The 26762-nt window shown below is 38.9% G+C and overlaps 1 protein-coding gene across 5 annotated transcripts in view; it reads left to right on the top strand.

Annotated features, from left to right (window-relative positions):
* LOC103041713 (mitogen-activated protein kinase kinase kinase kinase 4) overlaps positions 1-26762 on the top strand; it is a 96794-nt gene that overhangs the window by 21055 nt on the left and 48977 nt on the right. For all 5 annotated transcript variants that reach the window (XM_049469392.1, XM_022674797.2, XM_049469391.1 and 2 more), the window contains exon 3: positions 25265-25321. In XM_049469392.1, the coding sequence (XP_049325349.1) occupies positions 25265-25321 (57 nt within the window). The remainder of the gene's footprint in view (positions 1-25264; positions 25322-26762) is intronic.

Raw genomic sequence — 26762 nt, 5'->3', positions numbered from 1 at the left:
TGTTCATCTGGCACCCACTATCAGGTGTTACCCACAAGATAGCACCTCATGACCTACACTGGTTTGGGCTAAAATTTAAGATCTGATTCAGGGCTTTCTATAATCTCCAACACTCAATACAATTAACAACTGGGTATTTTAAAAAGATAAGGGTTAGAAACAGGAAAACCTATGCATACAAAGGCTTTCCTAGAACTCTAACCGACGTCTCTCTCTCTCTCTCTTTCTCTCTCTCTCTCTCTCTTTCTCTCTCTCTCTCTCTCTCTCTATTTCTCTCTCTCTCTCTTTTTCTGTCTCTCTCTCTTTCTCTCTCGCTCTCTCTTTCTTTCGCTCTCTCTTGCTCTCCTCTTACTTCCTCCTACAGCTCCAGTGGCAGTTAGTCACAGACTAAGAGTAATTGGTCTCTCACACTTTCCATAACTGCAGATCTTTTATTACAGTGTGCTGAGAATGTGATACCCCATCATTACACAGCTTCTACTTGTCTTAATCCCTGACCCTTTGAAGAACCATCCAAAAAAAAATCCCCATTTTGAACTTACCTTCACCCAAAAAGTGGATGGATGTGTTTACAGCTCAGAAAAGATATCGTAAAAGATTTTATGACTTGACTATTCAGTCTTTATTCTAAGAAAACCATTGACTCTGTGTCAGCAGTCACATTTGGGACCTCGATGCTACTCTGCTACTATGTTAACATTCCAGTATTTTCGCTGAATAGAGCTTATTTGTTAAATAAGGGATGACCCACAATAGTGCCTTCACTGTTTAATACTACGTGAAGTCTTGGCACACTTGCTGTGTAGTGTTTTTTGGTAGCCAGGATGTCCTGTGTTTTGTCTTGCGCTTTGGTGTGAGTGTGTGTGAGTGACCTTGTTAATATGTTACTTGTTACTCTCCCTTTTTTATGTCATATTTTCAAATAAGACGTGTTGTCTCTTTTACAAAACATCAACAGGACTGTAATCTAGGCTAGTAAGTTAATTTCCAAGTGTTTTCCCTTCTCCATCTACTGAAATAAACTTGCACTATAAGGCGCACTTTAAATACTTTAATTTTCCCAAAAATCAACAGTGCTCCTTATAATCCGGTGCACGTTATGTATGAATTTTACCAGTCAGGTTTCAAGGAGCAGTAAAGCCACTCCGCTTATAAAGGAGTTCCAGTAAGGTTTCTCCAACACTGGAGCAGTATTAGCATTAGCCGCTAAGATCTTTTGCCATTCAGAGTTGAGTATATCGGACTGTAGTCTGCGTGTTTACTGTGTTAAAACAAGTTACAGGGGAAGAACTGCTAGCTAATAGCGCCCTGGCATACCGGAACACTCAGGGTTCCTCAGTGTAGCGCTGCCGAGCGGCATTTACTAGCATTAAGGGCTGCTGCTAACTGCAGCTAGCTCTGTAGCTAGCGCTGTTGCTCATCATGCTAAAATACTGAAAATCTAAACTTACTGTAAATAAATTGAAGCACTTTACTCACCCAAACAAACAGTTTTTAGGAGAGAAATCTGTGTAGATTAATATCCAGCACTCGTTTTGTCTTTTTGTTTTTATTAATTTATTAATTTATTTTTAAAGAATGACAGTTATGTTTACTTAGGCGCTTCCCCAAGCTTCCCTATTCGAAGGAAAACATGGCAACACACTTGTTCCTTACTATTGTTGCTTAAAATGCACCTGTAAAAAAATAGCATTTGTTTTATGGTCTGTAAAATTATTTTGCTTATTTGGAAGTTCGATTTTGCTCTTCCTGTACCCAGTTATTATTAAGCTGTGCAACAGGCTGAAATATTATGTACTATATATTGCTTAAGCTGATATATAATACATATCAAAAATGAAAAAATCAGTTTTGTTGAGGAAGGAAAATCTACTGTCTATCTTTCTTGGCAAAAGGCAAATACAAGCCTCTTAGCTGCCTTGATTTGTTTTGGCCTTTTTAAGTATGCTTAATCCCGCCTCTTAAACTCACCCATCACTTACTTTTACCCTAACAGAGGACTTCCTCCTGCTCCTCCTCCTCCTCATTATCTCTTATCTCTCATTAATAATTATGAAGTCTACAGTGTGTATATATACAGAAGTCTCCAAATCTCCAGAGCTAGACCGTGTAGCCTCTTCACTTGAGTGACACTGATGCCAGCAGACAGCAAATGAATCTGTTTGTGGACTCAAGGCTTTGTGGGGTTTTGGTTGGCAGCCCGAGGCCGCAGCCGGAGTCTGCCTTTTTCTCCAGCTTATACAGCCGATCCTGCTAGATCAAAGAGTCTGGATCCCTGGAATTCTCTCTTTATCCTACTCCAGTCAGATGGGAAAGTGAGGAATGTGATGGTTTGAATAGGGGTTTCTGCATGGGCTACTCAATATTTCCTAATTGTTATTGGCATATTAGTCTATGAAGTTGAGATGTCGTAGAATGTTACAAATGTAAAAATTTGGCGTTTTTTTTTAGCTCACAGTTTTAGCCGATGCTCCCGACAGGCTTGCAATGCTAGTGATGGGGGCATAGAGTTGCCCACTCAAAGAAATTAGTATTTTTACACCATTAACAAGCTTAAAGTAGCTTCATACTTCATTGGTATAATTATGAGGACCCTGACATTTTAAACGAGGTACTAATAAATCTCAAAGTGTACCGGTTTGTTTATTAAAAACACTGTTTATACACACAGTACTTCTTTTTAAATATCAGGACACTTGGAATTTAATCAATGAAATATGGAACTTCTTTGAGCTTGTCAATGGTGTAAAAATAGAAGGTAAACGGAGTTGGACTGTTTAATAAAAAGTTTGTATTCATCATCATGTTTTTTACACCCCAAGTCTATTTTACAACAGATTTCTCCTTTAAACAATCAGTGTTCTTACAGTATGATGTGAGCAACTTTTATTTTTTATTTTTTAAACAAGTCACAGTTTCAGATGTTCCAGTGTTATGGAAGTAAATTAATAAGGGAAGTAGGTACTTTGTTTCCCAAACTTTATGCATAAAGGAAGAAGCGATTTGGGTTTCTCTCAGGTTTAAACAGAAGTTACTTATGTCTACAGCAATGTGTCCTCTTAACAATATATAATCCAAGTGGACGCAAAAATTATTGACGTCATGTTCATTTTTCACACGATAAGTTAATAACGTTTATTATTATTATTTTGACTGCCTTAGTTGATGCTAACTTTCAAGGGTGTGGGGCATGTGCATGCCTGTCTGTTCTGCTGTAAAAGCCTTCACAGGTTTTAGTGCAGTAGCTCTGCTGAGCTGTTTCAGCCGCAGTGTTGTGTGATCAATAGTCACTCTCTTATTGACCACTCCACTCCCGCTGCTGTTTTCTTGGCCTATTTTTCCGCTCTCGTTCATGCAGACTCTGCCAGTTCACCACGATCTCCCTTCTTCAGCATCTTCCTTCCTTTTCACAGGTGTGCTAGTGTTGGCATAAGACGTTTGTGTGTGGGGCGTTAGCTTTTCCAAACAAGACAGATCTTGTAAGATGTTCCAAAGGTGTTCCTAGTGATCCAAGGAAAGACAGCGAGTGACCCAAAGGCGTCAGAGTCCAAGTATGTTGTCAGGGCTGTGTGGACGTGTTTTTAAACTTGATCTTTTCAAATCAGAATTAAATTATGATGTTATTTGTGGGCGTGAATTAGAGGTCTGCGCGGGACTGCTTTTTTAAACCCGCTCCTGCCCACTCCCGTGAGATTTTGTCCTGTTACTGCCCGCTCCCGCCAAAAATCGCCCGCCTGCCACATACACATTTCTGCTGATCTCGTCCCGCGGTCCTTATGTGTGTGTGCCGGTCCATCCTCCGAGAGATTTTTCTTGAGGGTTTTTTGTTGCTTGCATGGGAATCATAGCATGATTATTATAATTTTCTTAACTATTTATTAATTCGCAGGAGTGGGACTACATGTTAATGTGGGTCCGCTCCCGCATCGCCTGGATTGATTAAACTCCCGCTCCCGCCAATAACAATTCAGTTCTGTACTGCGCAGCACCATATTCTGATGGGAGTGCAGACCTTCAGCGTAAATTTGATGTGATTTTGTCCACATTTTTGCCTGTGCTGGTGATTAAGATCAAAGTCCTAATAGGGAAGTTTGTTGCTTGGTGGCCATCTATGCAATGCAGAAGCAGTGTAAATAAATGCATCCGTGTGCCGTTTTTAGGAACAGATTTATTTACATTATACACAAATACAGTTCACTTACAGTTATGAATGTGAACTGTCAAGACAATGTAATTGATTCAAGAGGTTTGCATGAATGTCATGCATCAGAATGTGAAAGCGTAACAGATTCCACAGGATCCTTTTTCTTTCTGTCCATAAAGAGATTAGAGAGAGGTTACAGTTACAGTAGATATAGAAATCGAACACCAACATAAGCGTTTGCATCCCTGCGGTTGTGATAAAACTGAAAATTCAGAAAATCCAGACCAAACAAAGATTGTGTGAAAACCTATTAAAGGAGAAATCAAGTATGACGAGCAATTAGGGTTTTAGTGAAACATGATGGCAAGTACAAACTTTTGTTGAATAGCCCACCTCTGTTAACCCCTCACATTTTACAATATAGCGCTTTAAGATGATGCTCCCAACAGGCTTACAGTGCTATTGATTGGGGCATAGAGTTGCCCATACAAAGAAATCTTGATTTTAGTTCTATATCATTTTAAGTAGCTCAAAGTAGCTCCACACTTCCTCAATTTCTCAAAATACTATGTGTCTAAACTACTGGTGCTTAGTGTTCTTAGTGCCTTGTTTTAAGTGTCTGGGTCCCGATCATTCTAACAATGAAGTGCAGAGCCTCTTTGAGCTTGTTAATGGTGTAAACATAGCCATTTATTTGCATGGGCTTGTTGGGAGCATCAACTAAAAGCACTATATTTTTGGAATGCTTTGAGACAAAAATGTGTATTATCATGTTTTATATCATTTCACAGTGGAGTTCTCTATAAATGTAGCAGTGATTTATTCAAATGTTTTTCCTGCCAAAAGTCATAATGCCATTAGTAACATTTTGCCCATAGTATCAGGATAACAGCACATTTTTAGGCCTTTCAAAGTCAAACACTAGGCTGCAGGCTCTTCCACAGGCCCTGTTCATTTGTTCTCGTTCTGTTCCTGTGAGTAGGAGTAGACACTGAGATCTCAATTGGGAAAAGAAACTTTTGGCTCTAATCTATCACACTAATTCCTCGCTCTTGTTATAAAGCTTGTCTCTCTCCTGTTTTTCCTCTCTCTCTCTCTCTCTCTCTCTCTCTCTCTCTCTCTTTTTCTCTCTCTCTCCCTCTCTCCCTCCACCAACTGAGCGCAGAGCCTGTACCCACATACTGCCTCTTTTGTGGCGGGTGATTGAACAGCTGTCTTTTGGAGCAGCTGAGAGCAGCACTGCTGTGACAGTAATGTGGGGGCCCAGCTCGCCCCGCTGAATAAAACTCTGACAATACACAAGCTCCAAGTGAACAAATGGGCTGAGGCCTCCATTTCTCCCTGGGTATCTCGCTAACTCACTTCTTTCACCAGTGTAATCTCCCTCTCTCTCACTCACTTTGTTCCACTTTTTCTTCTCACTCTCTGCTTTGGTTTGAGCTGAGCTCAGTCATGTTAAAGTGGCAGTCTGTAAGTTTTGGTGATTTTTTTTGTTAAAAAGTACTTTTCGAACGTGAATGAATCTGGTGAATGAATCTTCTTTTAGCTTGCCAGCTCTCTTTAGTGCCAATTCTAAAGCGTTTGTGTGGTTTAATATTGTGTGAATGAGCAGATAAAGATTTTAGATAAAGATTTTACTGTTCTGATATCTTCGTGTTTGCAGTAGCTCTTGTATCAGCAGCATTAGCAGCACCATGTTTCCTCAGGCAACCAGCAAAAAACTGCCATAACCAGAAAACAATACCTGGGACCTACCAGACACCTTGTTTTTAGAAATAATATATGTAGCTTTGTTGGAATGGCAGCAGAAGCATATTCATGCCAATTATTATTATCATACTGTTTTGACATCCCACCACTTTCAGTTTAATTGGAAAAAATAAAAATCTTATGGACATTTAGTACTGGAATAAAACTGGGCAGTGTTACGTTAGCAAGTGTTAAAAGTACTTATAGGTGTTGTTAATTGTTGACTTTTTGTAGGTGTTTGTAGGTGTTTGTAGGTGTTGATGCCAGAATGTTTCCAGATTTCGGAAAAAAAAGCTATTTGAAGTGGCCGAAGAATGTGTAATTTTTTTTATTTATAATTATACAGAAAAAGCTCAAAAAATATGTATGCCAGTTATCCTACTGAAATAATTACAAACACTCACTGTCACTTTATAGCAGGTTGAGGACACTCTGCTGTTTAGATTAAGGTGTGTTAAGTCTTGCTCTTTGTTCCATGTGAACCTGAAAAAGGAAGTCTGGAATAGATGGAAGGTTAGCCGTGATGCTAACAGACAGCGAACAGCAGAGGACTGCCTCAGCAGGTTGTGAGTCGTGAGTTTTTCTTAGCTGGATTACTCACCGATAGATAATGACAGATCACTGGACTCTGTTCTGGTTAGCTAGGGTAAGTTCATCAATCATTTTGGCAAATTATTCTGATCTTGAATTAAAATGAAGCTTAGCGTACTGACATGTTGTGACCTGGGACTAAATACTTTCAGTAGCCGAACATTTAGTGCGTCTCTATTCTCGACTTTGAAATATTTTTATTTACTAAAGAAAACAGCTGGTGTTTTGTCTGTAGGACTACTCTAGACATGCGTTTTTGCTCTAAAGGTAAATGCAGATGGAAAGACAATCTACGGTAATAATTCTTTCATCTGGAGCTCTTGATACATAAGCATTATCTACACAATAAACGTTCCTGCAGCATATCATTGCATGATGGGGCTGGTTCCAAGGTTTGCTTGGCTTCTGTCTCCTAAATCAAAAAAAGAAAAGTAGGCTAAAATGATTAACGGCCCGTTGTCTGACTTATATTTCTAATTGCTTACTCCAGGCAGTCTAGAATGAACCTGGTGAACTTGGCAGCTTATTGTCAGGACTTTGATATGAATATCAGTGCATGAAAGAGGAGCTCTAGTTTCTAATGTATGTGTTTTTCTCTTCTTATTCCAACACAAAAAGACTAAGTAGGTTTATGTACAGTAAGAACTGGTCTGGCTGTGTGGAGCATCGTTGTGTGAAGTAATGTGTCTCTGTTTGCTGGATTTTGGGACTTTAAGGGATGTTCAGGTTGTGGATGCAGCCAGAATTGGGTCAGACTGGTCTGGTATGTGCATCAGAGCTTAGCAGTATGCTCGTGTCATGTGGTGCTGTGCCCTTTCTCCTGTGGAAGCTCATCTGGTTTGTGTAGAGAAGGCTGGGGAGGAGGTGGGGGTGGGCAGAGTGTTTATGTATGTATAAGCTATATATATGCATATTTGTTGAGGATGGGATTTGTAGTGCTGGGTTCAGGTGGGCAGTATGGCGTTTTATAGTCATTACTATAAACTTTTTATAAGTTTGCTGCTGATAAAATGGATATTTTTCGGAGCGTTTCGTAAATATAGTCACTGGAAGGTTATATTACAAAGAGCAGAATTAGTCTTGTTTATTTGGAGCTAGGAATGTCAGTTTTAAAGTAGGCAAAAATAGTTTTTCCTAAATAATTGCACAAATTGTGGTTCAAATTTTGTCATGGAGCAATACCTAAGACTTCACCGTTGATACTGGAATTGAAAAATAGTTTTTGATGTTGTTTTTAAGGAACAAATAAGATTGGAATGACACTAGAGTGGAAAAGAGCGAAGTGAAATTTACGTAAACAGCCAGTCTTTTGCTACACAAGCAAATGCTAAAGTAATTAACCTCACCTAACATTACTACTCTAGTCCTGTACAGCTCATATCTGTCAGGTGGACAACAAACAGTTTATAAAGACGTAGGAAACCGAGTAAACTGAGTGTAACAATGAACTTCAAACTGGTGTTTATTGACATGATTTATGCTGATGAAAGTAAATATTTAATTGCATAACAACCCAGGTTCTGAAAGCAGCATATCTCTACCCTTGCAGCATTCCAGATGCAGCGTTCAGCTTGCTGACACAACCACAATCGATGGACTTGTGTTGACTAAAGTTATTCCAAAAACCTGGGTCACTTGATACACCTGCTTTTTGTTTTATCTCTGCAAGTTCCTGTGAATCTAAGTTTTCAAGTCTAGAATATATAGAGGGTCAGCCCTGATGCCACCAGCCAGGCGTAGCAGAGGTGGAGCCGTGATGCTAACAGACAGACAGCAGAGGACGGATGGCCTCTGCAGGTTGTGAGCCGCTGTTTCCTAGCTGGGTTACTCACTGATAGTTAATGACAGATCACTAGACTCTGTGCAGGTTAAGTTACCTCAGCTAAAGTTACTATCTTAGTCCTGTACAGATTGTGTCTTTGAGCAGCAAAAATGCCAGTTTTTAAAGCCAAAGGAAATGGCAAAAAATAATTGTTTTTTAAATATTTTATTACATAAGCAGGTTTCTGTATGAGATTGAAACATGACACTTTGCCCCTATTCTCTTTCACACCTCTCAGAATGTCAGTGATCATCAGTGGACGCTGTGGAAGCTGTGACCTTCCACTCCGATCATCCTGTCAGAATTTTCTTTTTTTATAAATATAAAATTGATGTGGAGATGCATTGTAATGAAATAAGATGCAATATAATAATGTACTTTTGACACTTGTTTTCGATGTTTTTTAATCATGATCATCTCTTCGTGTGTGTATATAAGTGTGTGTGTGTATGTATATAAGTGTGTTGTGGACGGACTCCCTAGCACTCGCCTCTTCTGCTCTCTGCTCAAATGTCACCTTGCATCTTTGTCCGGCCCCTCAGCCGTTGTGGCCCCCCCGGGGCCGTTCAACCTTCAGCGCAGTGTTGAGCACACCTCCCTTTGAACTCCCCTCTGATGCCCTGACCACAGTGCCGCTCTCTTGTTCTTGCAGGGCTTTATTTCTCTCTTCTCTTCTCTTGCTTAATTGAGTATTGAACAGTTACATAATCACCAGTGACATTTATCCTTTTGCAGCGTGATTCTGTTCCATTCACATAGATCAAAATAATATAGCATACTGGTTAATAAAAAAGGTTTTGGCAAAATCTAATACATTTAATAAACATGATTTATCACTTAGTCTAGATGCAGTTCAGTAGATTAGCTAAGACAAGTTTCAGCTCTTTGGTGCTCCTATAGTTTCTCAGGTAAGATGCTAGGCTAATGTTAATAACAAAAGCTGGACTTTGATTATCACTGATCATAACTAGGGGTGTAGCTTAAAAGGGAGTTTTACATGATTTCTTCAGGTTTAAGGGTGTTTTCACATAAGCTCTTTTTGATCCAGATAAAACAGTTAGTTTGCATCCTTGGTCAAGACAAAGATCAGCTAGAGGAGGTGGTCTCTGTCCGATTCCAAACGAACTCTGGAACGGTTTGTTTGTGGTGAGGTTGGTGAAGTTGTTCCTCTCTCAATCCGACCCAACAATCAAAATTGAGCTAAACTGCTGTTCAGTTGCAGTTTAACCTGATTTATTGTGAGTATCGTTATTGTGAAAATACCATGAAATATCGCCTCATTTTAGGGCCATATCGCTCAATTCTACCGCACACATCTTTTTATGGGTGCGTGTTGGCATGTTTAGGTTTTTGCCTGTGTGAAAACAAACCACACTGAGGTAGAAAATGCTCTAAGTAAATGAACTCGTTAACTGCTTCAGACCAGAGATACAAACTACAAGTGTGCAAACGCCCTAAGTTTATTTTCCTTGTGTATTAGTTACATCAAAATAAAAACATCTTTATCTGTTTGCACATACTTTACAATTCAGCTTGCTTTCAGGCTAACGTGTTAACTTTTAGACATGCAATTTAAGTTAAATTGTTTTTAGCGTCATTATAGCAATGTGTTCATTCAATTAAATGGAATTAAATTGAACAGTCAACATATCATATAAGATGTGCAATGTTTGTGTAGTGTCATTAAATAAAAAAAATCTTAATGATTAATAGGAATATATTCATACTATTCTTATTAGACAGATTATATCTGCACTATATTGTGCAGATATACAGAGTTCGTTATAATTCCTTTTTTAATATTGCAATATATACCACAAAAAAACTATTGCAGTGTCACTTTTTTCCAATATTAAATAGTTTCACCCCAGTCTTGGAATCCAACTGGTTAAATAATTACTAACTTTTGTTAAAAGTCCTGTTTCAAAAACTATTGTAACATGGGTTTTCCAATTATTGTGCAGCTCTGATTTATGCTGTTTTGATTATTAGCAAATTTTTCTTCAGTGCAGGACTAAAGACACCAATCATGTCTTCCTATCTTGGCTTCTTAACTGTGTTTGAAAATTATGGAAATGAGATTTTTACTGAGCTATCACTTTAATTTCTTTGGTTGTTCCATTGCTTTGACCCGAAATCATCGCTCCCCTTTGAAGGCTGCTTAGTTTCATGTCTGCTCAGATTAGGTTTTTATCTGTAAGTCACTGCTGTTAGATAACACTGCTGCTGTAGTCCTTCCTAAAACCTACGGAGGATTAGCACACCCCTGCGTAATGCTCTAATGAGTTATTAATGAGTGCGCACTTTTTTTTATATATATATAAAAGCGAAGTTTCCTCAGCAAGTGGCACTGTGACATTTTTGTGGCCTTGCTAACTTCTTTAAGTTATTGGCTGAGTAATCTTGAGGAAGTTGGTGGTAAAGAAGCTTGTGATTGTTTCATAAGCATGGAAAGCTGCTTCTTAGCTCTTGTTTTTGTTAAAGTTAGTTTCTATGGTCTGGATCAGTTGATGAGTTTGTTTGTTTAAAGTGTTTTCTTCCTCTGTTTAGTTTGGCTTCACATGGGCATAAAATGAACGCACCAAAACGCGCATCCCTAAACCACACAAGCACATTGTCTCCTCTGATTGGTCAGAGCTGTCTGGTGCGGGAGCAAGAAAATATAGTGAGAAGTGTTCCAGCGCATATATATATATATATATATATATATATATATATATATATATATATATATATATATATATATATATATATATATATATATATATATATATATATATATATGTGCAGTGTGAAGCTGAACACTGGAACACTGCTTTTAAACAGTGTTTTTAATAGGACTTACAGTGCAGAGGGACGCATAGTAAACAGATTTACGTGGCTGTGAGCAGTGAACACAGAACATGTCAAGCGTGTAAACAGAATGAAACAGACAGCGCTTGTTCATAGCTGTTGCAATTAGCGTTATCTGACTAATATATAACAGATTAAACTGCGACTTATATTTGATAGCTGGGTCGGATCGAGACCTGATCACATTTTCACCACAAGCAAAACGCTCCAGAGTTTTGATCCACACCTGAGTGTGATGACTGTTTTCACACTTGCTTAATCAAACTGCACTAAAGGTACAAACTAAGCAGAATCTGTTTTAACCGGACCAAATAGTGCTGCTGTAAAAACGTTCTAAAATTTGGCTTGAATATTTGGAACTTTATTCTCAAAATATTACAACATTTAAGAATTTTTCAAATTGACTATTCTTAACATATTAGTTTCTTTTCTTGAATTACTAGTTTTTTTTCTCAAAATATTCTTTTTCTTAAAAGAATAAAAAAATTCAAGAATACTCTACTGCAGCAAAATGAATGCCACTTTATTTGCTGATATTATTGCCCTAACTGAGATTTTCGCCAGATTATAACGGAAGTCAGTGATACAACACATCCCGATACTAATAATACACTCCATATATTCAGGATTGAAGTAAAATACATAATATTGGACGGATATAATCTCTGTCTAGTGGATTTATTGGGAAATGAGAACAGTGTGAATTTTTCTTTTGTTACAAACAGGAAAAAAGTTGTATCCTAATGGCCCATAAAGCCCTAAAAAAAACCTCACCATATTTCAGGATATTTTTGTGATAACGATATTTAAACATTTACGGGCTGTACAATATTGCACACCCCTATTATCAGCACTTCCTGTTGAAGAGGCAGCTCTTTAGCATTCCTTCCTGCTGTACTATCTCTCCCTCGCCAACTTAGTCCTAAAATAATGGCGCATCATAAATTGTCAGTGCAGGCACGGCGCTGCAGCAAACACTGAAAGGGAGGAAACCCTATCCTCCTCGGTTGCACCTGTGAACTCTGACCCCACCAAAGGTTTGTGTTTGGGGTTGCCCCATGGCTGCTTGAAATTGATAACGGCAGGAGTGTTTTTATAGCTGTGGACTCACATCAAAGAGCAGGGAGTTTGGCTCTACTTTTAAGGCCGTGGCATGTTATGACTGCTCTAGTTGCGATGTCTGTTTTTAAGGGGCCCAAGCGCAAATGTGCGCATGGCTGCTATGTTTAATATGGGACAATTATGTGGAGGTGAAGCTTTTCTTCTAGAGTTTGTGAGGTAGAGAAGAGTTGGGGGTTCACTTGGCATTGGCATTGGCTGAATCTGTGTGTTACGATGGCCACTGTTGGTGGCAGAATAATCACTAGAATAAAGTCGCAATTATTTTGAGAGTAAGATTGCTAAAATACTCAACATTTCTAATTTTAATAAGAGGTGATTACTGTCCCTTTTCTAAACTATTCTTGAAATGCCATACTGTCTCTGACTCTATGAAATATTACGTCTTTCTCAAAATATTACCGTACTGTATGACTGTATGACTAAAATATTACATTTTCTTTCTCTACGTATAGTAAAATTTTATTCTCAAAATACTATGATTGTGATCTTAAAATACTAGGCTTTACCGTATTTTTCGGACTATAAGGCGCACTTAAAAACTTTTAATTTTCACAAAAATTGACAGTGCGTCTTATAATACGGTGCGCCTTTTGTATGGATTTTACCCGTCAGGTTGTAAGGAGCAGTAAACACACTCGGTGCAGCGTTATAGAGAGTTTCAGTGCTATACAGAGTCCAGAGCCGTGCAGCTCCGAGGCTGGAGCAGCAATAGCATTAGCTAGCTTATTCACTGTTCAGAGATCAGTATTATCTAAATTATCTAAAGTAAACACACACTCCGTGCAGAGCCGTGCCGCTCCGAGGCTGGAGCAGCAATAAATAGCATTAGCTAGATGCTAACCGCTTAGCTAGCTAGCTTTTTCACTGTTCAGAGATCAGTATTTTCTAAATTTAGCACTTTTAATACTGCTGGAGCAGTATTATTAGAGTTAGATGCTAATCGCTAAGCGTTCACCGTTCAGAGGTGAGTTATCAGCCTGTAAGTCTGTGCTGCTTTGCCTGGCTAGCATTAGCTAGATGCTAAGCGCTAACTCTCTCAGAGGTGAGTTTTATCAGCCTGTAATCTGCTTGTTTACCGTGTTAAAACAAGCTACGGGGGACGAATCGCTAGCTAATATCTCACTGTCTTACCAGAACACGCAGGATTACTCAGTGTAACGCTGTCGTTTAAGTTTGGGTTAACTTTACTAGTTTAGGGGACTAGCTAGCGTGCTAGCGGATAGCTATGCTAACGCTGGTGCAGCAAGCCTTAGTGGACATCTGGAAATCTAAGCTTACTGTAAATAAACTGAAGCACGTTACTCACCCAAATAAACAGTTTTCAGGAGAGGAATCTGTGTAGATTAATATCCAGCACTCGTTTGACTTTGAAAGAGCTAGTTTTGTATACTGAGACGCTCCACCGGCAAGACACCGGCAAGAATTTTTTCTTAATACATCATGATTTATTTCTCAAGATGCTATACTATTGCTTAAAAAAATCTTGCTTAATTTACAACTTTTTAGAAATGTTTGTAATTTTTGTTCTTGAAATACAAGCACTACTTGCTTTTTTTCTTGACATATTATTCTAAGAATATTATAATCTGACATATGATTTTGTTCTTAAAATACGATTTTTTTTTCAAAATATTATTTTATTATATTTTTTCAACATATTGCAACTTCAATCTCAATATGCCATACAGTATGACGTTAAAAAAAATATTGCAACCTATTTTCACTATATAATCCCACCTTCTTCTTGAAATATGTTCTTGTAAATGAACTTTCTCTCAATATTATGACTTTCTTCTCTAAATAGTACGACTTTTTCTCGAAATCTGCTGTTTTTCTATGTATAACAGTGACTATAAAACGCTGTTGTGTATGAGTGACTTGGAAGGAGACTTATTCAGGATAAAAGCTTTCAGAGCTGGAATCATGCGTCATACATGCACTCGATACTCAGCACATGTGCAGAAGAAAGCTAAGCAGACCTGCATCCTCGCTAATCCCCAGTGCCCGTTCTCTTTAAACTGTCTCTCCACATTACTGCTCTATTAGACCTTTCACAGGCTTGGTGGGGCCTTGCTCACGTGACTGGTGGGGGGATGTGTGTTGTTTGCACACGTTTCCTCTCCACGGGCAATAACACCAGTTCTCTCCCTCGCTCTGTCTCTTCAGATGTGGTTAAAAAGCCACAGCTTCATTGCAAAATGCTGAGTCTTGCGTTTTTGAGATTGTCCCAACTCCCGGCATGTTGAAATGGATGTTGAATCCATTCGCTGCTGGATGAAGATGATCCGTGTAGATGGTGTTTTGCTATAGAACTGTGGGAATGCTGCCACTGCACTGCGACTTGATGTAAAAGTGTACGGTGGTGCAGTCTGTGTTGTGACTAAAATAAAACCTGACAGCTGAACGTTGTTTATACAATAGCGTTTATACCAGCCTGCTTCCTGCAGCGTTCTGAAATTCTACTAAGTATGACGAAGGCTTATTGCAATAACTTCCTTTAAGATTCCAGACGGTTTCACTGTGTACTGGAGCCACATTCCGCTATGGGATATAATGGCCTGTTAGAGCAGTTTTTCACCTTTGTATGAGGTGGGAAGAACTTGGAGTACTGTTCGTGTCTGTATTGTGTACTGTTATAATAGAGAGTTGTAATACAAACGGACTGTGCTGCTAAAGTAGGTGTAACAAAATGACATTAAATCAACAATGTTGACCAGCTTAGCTCTGGACAAACGTAGGGTATGATTTTATTTAGGTTTGGGGGGTTTAAATTGTCTCCCCTTTATTTTTTCTCCTCCGTTTAGCTAGGCCAATTATTCCATCCATTCAGTTGCGAGTCAGCTGTATATCCCACATTATCAGGTCACATCAGCTCACAGACGCCTTGTGCTGATCCACATCACCCTAAGAGTGATGAGGGGGAAAAAACGCACCATTTACACACCCAGCAAAAGCAAAGCCAATTGTGCTCTCTCAGGGCTCCGGCACCTTAGGTCAATTATAGCTTAGGACTAACACTGGATAGATTTTTCTGCCCCACCTGCTCCTTCTTAGACGTGAGACTCACACGGGTTGCCAGATTGATACACAGTGGCTAGCAACGACAAGTCTTAGTTTGTAGCTGATTGATGTAATATATTTGTTTCAGTCTCTGGTATGCTAGTGTTTGTGATAAGCAACCTTACTCTAGCTCAGTGATTACCTGTTTAGCAGAATAATAGCCAGTTCACATGCTTATTTATAGGAAGTTTGTGTTCATAAAAAACTATGTGTGGGGGATCAACTAATATAGGTCCTTTTAAGAAATTTCTGTGTACAAGTACTAGTGATAGACCGATATGTTTTTTTTTTTTTATGTGGATGCCGATATTTAGACAGCTGTCTTTGGACGATGGCCAATGTGTAAAGCTGATATACGCTTTTTTTTTTCTTGCAACTTAAATACAATAATAGTAATGCTTAAACAAACCTACACAACCACATAGCATCACTGTTTTTGAGAGTGAACATTCTTAAAAAAAAATAGGGCAGAGACACCCCCACACAGAAAAGGCGAGAAAAGAGAGGGTGTAATGCAGAATCTAAAAGCCAATAAAGTTTGTTTTCTAAATTGTTGGTTTGTTAATAATGATATGCTGCTTTTAGACTCCCGGCAATGTAAGCTAACGAGTTAGCCTTAGCAACTTACCACCTAAATACTAAAAAATACTCTAACACTGGGTATCAATGTTACAACTATAACAACTATAGCAGTAACAGTAAGTGAGAGCTGAAGGAGAGAAAATAACTCTTACTGTTTGCTCTGATGAGACTGCATGTAGCTACAGGTTGGTGGCTTGTACTCCTGTGCCTGTGCATTCACTGATGTCTGCCTGTAATATGGCAAAAATACGCGAAAGGAGCCAGAATGACAGAGCTGCCCACAGCAGTGCCTGTGTGCCTCTTGCGCTCACATATTGGCCGATGCCGGTTATATATATATAAAAAAAAAAAAAAAAAAAAGGACCCAATTAATCAGCCGGTTGATATATCGGTCGATCACTAACGCAAGTACCTGTCAAATAATCCAGTGTTTTTAATGTTATTCATTATGTTTTATGATTTTTATCACTGTTTATTGCGAACGCCAACATCTGAGCAGTTTGTTTACATCAGTAAACAGCTTGTTCAGTGTCTTAATTGTGTTTCAGAATGTAATCAAAAGCCAAAATCCAATCTCGCTGCATTTGTGGTTGCTTGAAGAACCGATGGCACTCGAAACTGTCTCTTTTTGTGGATTCCGAAACAGTCCAGGCTGTTACTGTCTGTCGTCTGCAGTCCTCTGGTGACCTGTGACCCAGTGATCTGGATTCAGCACATCCTGCCTCTCTCACAGGATCACAAAGAGCTGTTTCCCCAGCGTGCACCATATTGAACTGTAATCCTGTTCCCTCTGCGCCGGCCCAGCCTTCGTCTTTTGTGCTGCTTAAATGGAGTCTGCCACTGAACCGTTGTTCCCGAGGCTCATACTGAGTGCTATTGTACTGTACTGTGTTGGGCTGTATTGGCTAAGCAAGCCAAATCTGAAGGTTTTTGTGAGTGTGGGTTATTTATTTATTTTTAATTAATTAATTTTTTGGAGGTCATTTTTTTGCTACTATCTGTACGTAACTATTGCCCAACTAATGTCATTTAGGTTACATATGGGGTGGGGTGACATATATATCAATATATGAGAGTATTAAGTCATTAAGTTTTTCTATGCTGTTTTAAGTTTTATTGAAATATTTTATATGTGAGGATTTGTGGCAAACAATGGTTGCCTTACTAGGGCTGTACTAGTGCATCTAAAAAAAGGGTATCATTGAAAAAAGTTACTTTATTTCAGTAATTTAGTTAAAAATGTAAAACTCTTATATGAAATAGATGTATTACACACAGAGTGATCTAATTTAAGGGTTTGTTTATTTGTATTGTTGATTACTATGGCTTACAGACAAGGAAAGCCCGAACATCAGTATCTCAGAAAGTTAGAATATTATAAAAGACCAGTTGGTACTGTTTGCAGTGTAGGCAGTGTGCCATATCCTGCTGGAAAATGAAATCCACGTCTCCATAAAAGTTGTGAGCAGAGTGAAGCATGAAGTGCTGTAAGATTTTTCGGGGAAACACTGCACTGACTTTGGACTTGATATAACACAGTGAAAAATTAGTTTCAGTTTTACTTTAAAATTAGAATTGATGAGAAGTACTGCTATTAGTTCTTTTTTGACTGGTCAAGTTCTCCTTTCTGTTGTCCAGCCTTTACTGTGTGACTCGTCCTCCTTGGCATTTCCTCAGGGAAGTCCAGCGCTCCATGAGCGATGCTATCAAATATCTGTCGCTTTGAGGCCTGGGTTAGTTTGGCATGTGGACTTCCTTGGTATCCTCCTCCTCTTCCTTTATATTCTCTTCATCAGCGACTCATCACCCCCTTTGCCATCATAAAGACCTGCACTGTGTCCTTCACACCATGACTTTGAGCTCTGTTTGTCTTTGTCGTCCTTTTTCTCCCTTGTTTCCTGTAGCCCTCAGCTCTCTCTGGGCACACTGAAATAACACCACAGGAAAGTTGGGGGATGTATTTTTAACAGACTGTACAGACTTGTGTATTAACGTTTCTGAGATTCAGTCACCTCTGAGAAAATTAGAGGCTGAATTACCTAGTTTCATCATCTGGCGTTTAATAAAATAGCTAGCTGTCCACTGAAACACCATAATTACACTTTGGGCACACGTCTCCATGGAGATCCGCCTAAACACAACAGTGAGTGGAAATAGAGGAGATACTGAATGCGATGTCGTGAATAAGAGCCAAAAAATCTCACTGGTCCTCCTGTTTTTTCAATTGCAGTCGGGATGCAAGAGTTTTATCACTAAGTAGAAGTGTGAAATGTTTCACAGACGTCCCCCTGAGAAACTGTTCCCATTCTGATAGGGCTTAAATTGGCTATTTTTTTTTCTGGTGCTTCAAATATTGTCAGCAAAAAAAAAGTAGCGTGAAGCATCGATATTGCAGAATATGCAAACTAAGCCTCAAAAATTAGTAGATGACAAAAAAAACTTTTTTTTTTAGATAGAAAATAAAACAAAACAAAAAGAGTAGCCAGTGCACAGTGGGACTACACCTATTTAGACTCTGCATTTTACCCACCCCTGGTACTGAATGCACACTAGTCAACACTCACACTAGTGTTTGGGGGCAGTGTGTACACACTCCCACCTTGGCTGGCAGAAACCTCAGTGCCTAGGGAGCTTAGTTTCCTTCCCCAAGGGCACCACAACTATGACTGTTGATGGAGGAGAAAGCTCTGTTGCTTCACACTTCCCATTTCCATTTCCTGCCAGTCCAGGGGCTCAACGTCAGGGGGAATGGTTCCAATCCTTTCTCTTCAAGTTAACTGTTGGAATCGGTTTATTTCTTGTCTTTATTAATTTCGAAATGCCCTCAATCATCAGAGTCTGCAGACCAATATTTGAGGTTGCTACGCTACCCTTTAGTACAGTTACAGAGTATCAGATAGCTCAGTGCAGCTGTTTTTGACCAACTGTACTGTTTTTGAGTCTTAATTATTGTTAGCTAACAGGCTAACAGCTAGCGTAACGCCACAACAAAGACTATATTCCTTCTAAATGAGGCTCAAATCACACATCTAGAGGATGAGGCTTCAAACCTGCATACACGTGCAGGTGAATGAACTTAGGAGTGTTTTGAGGCACTCTTTGCAGACTACTATGTTCAGGTTTAGTGGCTTTGTCTTTGATTTAAACAGAGTTCAATGCTAAACTTACAACTATGATGGACCTGTCCTGGACCCCCACCCCCCTCACCGTTCGCTAAATCCAGAGCCGAAATTTGTAGGGCTGGACCCGAATATTCGGGTATTCGGATATTCGTTCGTTGAGTAGGTATTCGGTTTTTAATTTTGGTATTCGGATATTCGTATTTTTTCTCCTTTCAAGAGTTCCACCTCACTCTAACCACTTCTGTTCTCGCGGGTCCCGTCAGAATATCTTGCGCGCGGGACAGAACTGAACTGTTATTGGCTGGAGCGGGAGTTTAATCCAGACGATGCGGGAGCAAATTAATAAATAGTTAAGAAAACTGTAATAATTGTAAAAAAAAAAAAACCTAAAGAAAACTCTCAACGCGCAGGATGGACCGACACACACACGCACACACCGATGGTGTTTGGACTGGGGTAAGGAACGGGACCGCACTATTCAGCGCTGCTGTTTTAATAAATATATAAGTAAATTTGAAGCATTAAATGTAGTTTATTTAATTTATATTAGGAACGTGGGGCGGGAGCGGCAGAAATGTGTATGTGGCGGGCGGGCGCGGGATTAAAAGAAGCAATTTTTTTGCGGAACGGTAACGAGACAGAAACGTGGGAGCGTGGAAGAGTGGGTTTAAAAATCAGTCTCGCGCAGACCTCTATTATACATGATAAAAAAAAAATGCAGGCTCTTCGAAACTGATTTATATAATAAAACGTAAGGGGTAATGTGGCAACAGTAGGGGCTAAATCGGTTACAAAAGCCTGGCCTACAAAAATGATGTCTGAACGAATTTCCTCTTATCTAATATAATTTAAAATGGTTTAAAAATATAAAATAATTTCTAAGCAAACGAAATATTTAATATTGAGCTTATAGCCCAAGTGCAAAAATACAAAATCAGTAATACGGCTATGCCCTGCACAATCCTTAAACCGAAATAGACCAAGTACAATAACGTCATTAACAATGACTTTCCTCTACTCTAATATAATTTAACATGGTTTAAAAATATAAAATAATTTCTAAACAAACGAAATATTTAATATTGAGCTTATAGCCCAAGTGCAAAAATACAAAATCAGTAATATGCCCTGCACAAAACCTTTAACCGAAATAGACCAAGTACAGTTTACAATGACTGTCCTCTAATATAATTAACAATGTTTAAGAATATAAAATACTTCCTGAACAAACGTTTTTTTTGTTTGTTTTTTTAAGCAAATAGCCTAAGTGTGAAAACACAAACAGCAATTTACTGGGCTGGCTTGCGCAGCGGAGAAACCGTGCAGCAGCAGCCTCGGTGTGGGGCAGCAGAAATTCCGGGATGAAAACACAAAGAAATCTGGGCTAAAAACACAGAAAAAATATGGGGTGAAAACACAAAAATCCGGGATAAAAACACCAAAAATCCGGGGTGAATATGTCTCGTCGGTCAGAGCAAATTGAACATTTTTCAGTGGATTAAAGGGGCCGTGATTTGCTTTTTTTTTTTTTTTTTTTTACCTCTTTTTTAAAAAACGAATATTCGAATATTCGCTTCGAATCAGTGCCGAATATCCGGAGCTCAAAAAACGCTATTCGGGCCAGCCCTAGAAATTTGGAGCATCATATTTATTTAAAAAAATCATCTTTGTTTGGAGATGCCATTAAAATGTTTTAACACCACAATATACAGTATTACAGTAACACCACCCAGTCCTATTTGAAGCCTCTTCAGGTTCAAAGAAACATTTCACAAAATGTTTATATATCAGCATTAACGAGGCCAGTGGCGTCCTGGATGACTGTTTTTGTTTAGTCTGGTTTGACCCCCAGCATCAAGAGCAGTCTGTGTCCTTATCTATGTAGGTACAGCTAGAACCGTGCAGATGCTGGTGGAGGCGAAGCAAGGTTTACCCGAGACTGAAAGTGTGAAGACAATGGCGGAGCAGGAATGAAGTGGTGGTCACTGTAGATATGTAGTTAGATGAAGGAACAAGTTCTCGTCTTTGTCTGTAATTACCTCTTTCCTCCCGGAGTTGAGTTGATTTCCTGTCTGAACACTTAGCATGGCCTCCGCTGTGCATTCCTTCCCTCCACAACTGGCGCGTTCGGAGTGCTTTCCGAGCAGTCTTTATGTAGGCTAATTGTCATAATCTCATCTGGTGCTGCATGTACTACTTGGTAAAATGCGAGTGGCTTGGAGCGAAAACCCAATGGGATTGCAGTGCTGCACACAATGCGCTTCAAAAACTACTCTTTATTTTAGGAATGCTCTGCTGGCTGCAGTCCAAGCTGAATTATAAAGACAAAGTATTGTCAAAGGTTTATTTTTTTCATCGCAGTCACAATGACTGAGAAATTCTTATTGAGTGCCAATATTGCTATTGGTGCTAATATAATGTTATTGGTGCTAATATCTTAAATATGGCTGTGAACTTTATTGTGAACAAATATTTGAATGAGTTTACAGCATTACAGTATTTAAAGCAGCAGTCTTTAGGCAGCTTTTTTCTTTTAAATTACTAGTAAGCAGTAGTATTCCTGAGTGGAATGTTAGACGATAGTCAAAATATTGTAATAAATGCGCTACAAAAACAAACAAACAATGGGCTTCAAAGCCTGATATTCATTAAAAAAAAAATCTCCTTAAATCTCCTTTTGAGTTATCTCGCCTTTGGTGGTTAGGATCTTTTATTAGCTTTGGTGGCTTTAGGAGCTACTGCATACATGGAGAAAGATATCAGGAACAGCAGTCTCAGTTTAGAAACTGCACCACATATTTCTCAGTCTGTGCATGCATGAAAAGACCCTGCAATGTGGCGGCAGCACTTCTGTAATGCCACTGAATCTGAAGTATATGAATGAGTTTCTTGTACCGTATTTTTTGCTTAATAAGGTGCACTGGATTGTAAGACACACTATCTTTTTGACACAAACACGCAGTCTATAGTCCAATAATACTCTCCTTTGAATGGTGAAAGAGCTAATTAGCAATTAGCGCAGTTAGCGGTTAATGCTAATGCTGCTCCAGCAGTGATATCCAATGTTAACAACAGTCTGCAGGCTAATAATACTCACCTCTGAACAGCTGACGAGCTAGTGCTTAGCGGGTAATGCTGATGCTACTCCAATTCTTACAACCTGACTGGTAAAATTCATACATAAAACACAACAGATAATAAGGTGCACTGCGATTTTTGGGAAAATTAAATGATTTTAAGTGCGCCTTTATAATGAGAAAAATACGGAACTAGCTGATTTGTGTTCATATTTATATTGCGGCATGATGCTTACATCACATCTTATTCTGTGAGATTATTGGCTGCTTGCAAAATAAAATAAACCTATTGTATTAGTATTCTACATTCGGAAAAGGTGTACGGGTTTCCATGGCTATTTGGAAGTTGTGATTCAACACAGGATGCATTCCTCACTATGATTCAGTCAGCGTCCTGCTTTTTCTCATCCCATTACACCTTCCTGCTCTACTTCAGGCACTTCATCTTGTTTTAATTAAAACCTTCAATACTAGCCGTGTCCATGATTTGAAAGGCGCTCACTTTTCAAGGTCTCGGGCCTATTGCCCCCTTTTTCTCGTCTTCTCAACTTCATCTTGTGGTTCAAAAGTTTTGCTTTGAAGGTTCATTTTTCTATCATTCTGTGCTTTTAGCCTCGATCAGCATGACGTAATTCAAATTCTTCTGTGGGAAAAACTACAATAACTGCGCTGACCCACAAAATTAACCCCCTCAGTCTATTCTGGAGCTGGTTTAATCTCTTGTCTGTCATCCCACAAACCTCTGACCTTCGTCATGACAGGCAAGCCTGGGAGAGCAGAGGCCGTGGCTCAGATATCAGCTCCACGCAGACAAAGGAAACCCAAAACTGCAGAGCTGTGTGGCAAACACCGACAGCAGCAGAGTCGTGTTGGCCCAAAAACCTCCTTGAGCTCCCCCGCTTCGTATCTCCTCACATGAGCTCACCCCGTCCAGCTCCTCACGTGAATCAGTTCATCCAGAGGCGTTATGACATCATTGGCAGAGCGCAACATGCTGAGAAGAGGGGGGGGTGACCCCATTATCCTTCACATCAGGGCTGAACAATATTGGAGAAGGGGGAAAAACCCTCTGAAAACTGTTGACACTATGCCTAATGCCAGGTGTGAACTAGTGGGTTATACAGAACTGAGTGGTAAATGACTTAAATAGCACTGCTAAGGTAAATTTGAGTAGATTAGAGCTAAGTGTGTGACTAGAGGCACTACTGAGGTAAATGTATATTTAAGATAGCGTTTCTGGGGTAAATTAATTAGTAGAAGTGCCCTGCTGAGGTAAATGTGACCTAGAAGCACTTCTGAAATTAATGTATTTTTAGAATAGTATTTCTGAGATTAATTTATGCTTAAAATACCACTACTCAGATAAATGTTTGACTGAGCTACTGAGTTAAATGTGTGAGTAGAGTAACACTGTTGAAGTAAATGTGTGACTAGAATAGCACTACTGAGGTAAATAAATGATTTGGAACTGCACTACTGAAGTATATTTGTGATAAGCGTGACACTACTCAGGTAAATATGTGATAATACCACTGCTGAGGTAAATGTGTGACTAGAAATATATGTATGTTTAGAATAGCATTTCTGAGGTACATTTATAATTAAAATACCACTAATGAGGTAAATGTTTAACAAAATTGCACTGATGTTCATGTGTACATGTACAGGTACATGTGTGAATAGAGTAGCACTGTGGTGATTAGTTATTATTTAAATTTCACTGCATTGGTAAAAATGTGACAAATGCACTAGTGAGGTAAATATATGATGTAGAATTACTCTACTGAGGTTGTATTTATTTTGAGCATAACACTACTGAGGTAGCTGTAGGATTAAAAATATTACCACTGAAGAAAATGTATGAATAAAATGATACTGCTGTAGTTAATGTGACTAGAAATGCCTTACTGAGGTAAATGTATGATTAGAATTGCAATGCTAAGGTATATTCATGGTAGTATAACACTACTGAGGTAAATGTATAATTAGAATAGCACAGCTGAGGTTAAATTATGACTAAAATATTATGACTGCACTGCTGAAGTAAATGTGTGACTAGAGTAGCATTACTGAGGTAAATGTATGACTAAAATCGCACTACTGAGGTATATACATGTTGAGTATAACACTACTGAGGTAAATTTCTAAGTAAAATTGCACTGCTGAAAGTAAAGTAAGTAAATGGGTGATATAAATGGTAGAATCACAGGCATTTTAGGATTAGGGAAGCACTGCAGAAGCATTGAAGGCATTATGCTGTGTTTTCTTAATATTTTGAATTCTGAAATGTAGTATTTTTTTTGATGCACCTTAATAAACACCAGAAAAAGAATACTCTACATTTACTTTATCTATAATCATTGATCCTTTAATGCCTTCACTTCCCCTGTTCTACTTTGTTAATTAGCAGAACAATACGCTCTCCAGCACTTGGCTGAACTCCTCAGGGCTCGTATTCCCACTGTGAATCTCCCGCTGTGATTTTTAGATTCTCTTCCAAGAGCAGGGCTATATTTTTGCATACTGGCTCTCTGACTGCATGCCTGGACATGACTGCTTGCTTGTCAACATCCAGTTTTAACCAAGTGTGCAACCTTTGAGCTCTAGAGTCAAGTGCGCATCACAACATTGCTTGGCGGACGGGAATTTGATTGGTTTCACACCATGGCTTCTTTGTCATCACCTAACAATAGTGCATGTCTGTGGGGAGCTGGTATTTGGGCAGTTGATAAAGGAAGAGGCCTGGCTATTTTTAGCTGTATTTATGTAAGGGAATGGAGGACAGGGGGATGGATGGAGAAAGTGAAGTTGTGGTTTAAAAAAAAAAGAGAGAGGGACTAGTGTGGGAATGTTTACGTAGGGGCCCGGGATCGGGGTCAGGCTGTCGGCCGTGTTTTGCTTCATCGTCTGATGTAGGAAGTGAGAGGGGAAAAAAAGGTGGAGTGGGTTCCAAAGAGAGTTCCAGTTAGAAGATGTAGAAGACAAGTGAAAACTAGGAATGTAGGTCAACGAAGAATATTCGTCTGTTCTTTCGAACAAGTGAAAAAGTGACAAGTTGAATATTTTCGTTGAATATTTGCCCTGCTTTGAGACTGATGACTAACCTTTCCTTTCCTTTCTTTTTCTCCTTTCTCTCCCGCAGGGCCGACATGTCAAAACAGGACAGCTCGCGGCCATCAAGGTCATGGACGTCACGGAGGTAGAGTGATGCACCACCCCGTCACTTCAACACACTCAAACACTGATCTCAGAGCAGTTTTCCTTCTATCTTATATGGCTTAGTTCAGATTTAGCTTAGCGTACTCCGCTCCTGGAACAGGGTAAACATTGTGACCTCTCTCCAGGATTGTTTGTGTGGATGCATTAAGAGTAGCATCTCCACTGTGAACAGTCTACTCTGTATGTCTGAGAGTGTTTTATAACCGTTCCAGTGACCGTTCCAGACACTATGTCTGGTCCTTCAGTCAGCATCAGAATAAATATCATCATAATTGACCTTGCAGCGAATTCTCATTGTTATTCGCATTGAGTTACTTTACAGACCCCAGTAGATCAAGAACCATCCAGTATCATAGTTTATATTATTGAAAGAATGTCTTCCATAATGACTTACAAACATCCTTCATATGCCATTGTTTTAATAGTGAGAAGAAAATGGAATATTGACTTGTTTCAGTGTTGTTTTGTAAGCTTGTATATACTAGGCGTGTCACGATTCTCTAAATTCTCAAATCGATTTTATTTCCGATTTTAGGGTCACGATTCAATTAGATTCTTGATTTTCTATATATATATATATTTTTTTTTTAAAGCAGAGAGGCCTATGCCAGTTTTAGATTAGTCTATGGTCAGTCATTGGTTTGGTTCATCAAATGTACAATATCTTATTTCAAAAGGTGGGCTTCATATAAGTGATGCAAAGTGATACAAGTGATCTGTAATACACCACATCAGGCACTAATGGTCAAATTTAAATAATTTAATTAAGATATATATGTAATGCCATCTAGTGGCTTTTTTTGGTAGCAGCAGTGTGCACTATTAAAAACAGCAACATAAAATAAATAATAAAAAAATACAGGAACATCATGTACAAAACAATAGAACAATTAAAGCTTTAACAAACTGAACTCTATCTCACTATAACAGTTAAACATGAAAAATAAGACTTTTTCTTTAATAAAGATATATTATTAAGTTTATCTGAGAGAAAGATATACCTCCTTAAGGTACCAAATATATTAACATATTTGACGCTAGACAAAACAACTATTATTTTTATATTTTTAAGTTTTGCTTTAAGAAGATGAGAATGTCCACATTCTTTGGAGAAAGGGCTGCTCTTTGAGCAGTCACGATGTCCGCGGCGTCGGCTACAGTGTGTTGCACCATTTGCATAGCGTGCTGTGCCATTTGCTTGGCGCGCGCTCGCGTGTTTGCATTGCTTAGAGGGAGGGATCGTCGATCATCTTTTTGACTTCGAGGCTCGAGACCATGACATAATTTCGATCGATTTCGATAAAATATCGAAATCGTGACACCCCTTGTATATAGTAAACCAAAATGAAATTTGTTCTTATTAATTTGTTCTCTTCTATGCATACAAATCATTGAGTTCAACTCACTTGGTTTCAATCACT

This window comes from Astyanax mexicanus, chromosome 21, assembly GCF_023375975.1.
Source record: "Astyanax mexicanus isolate ESR-SI-001 chromosome 21, AstMex3_surface, whole genome shotgun sequence".
NCBI lineage: Eukaryota > Metazoa > Chordata > Actinopteri > Characiformes > Acestrorhamphidae > Astyanax > Astyanax mexicanus.
This window is presented reverse-complemented; position numbering and strand designations above follow the sequence as displayed.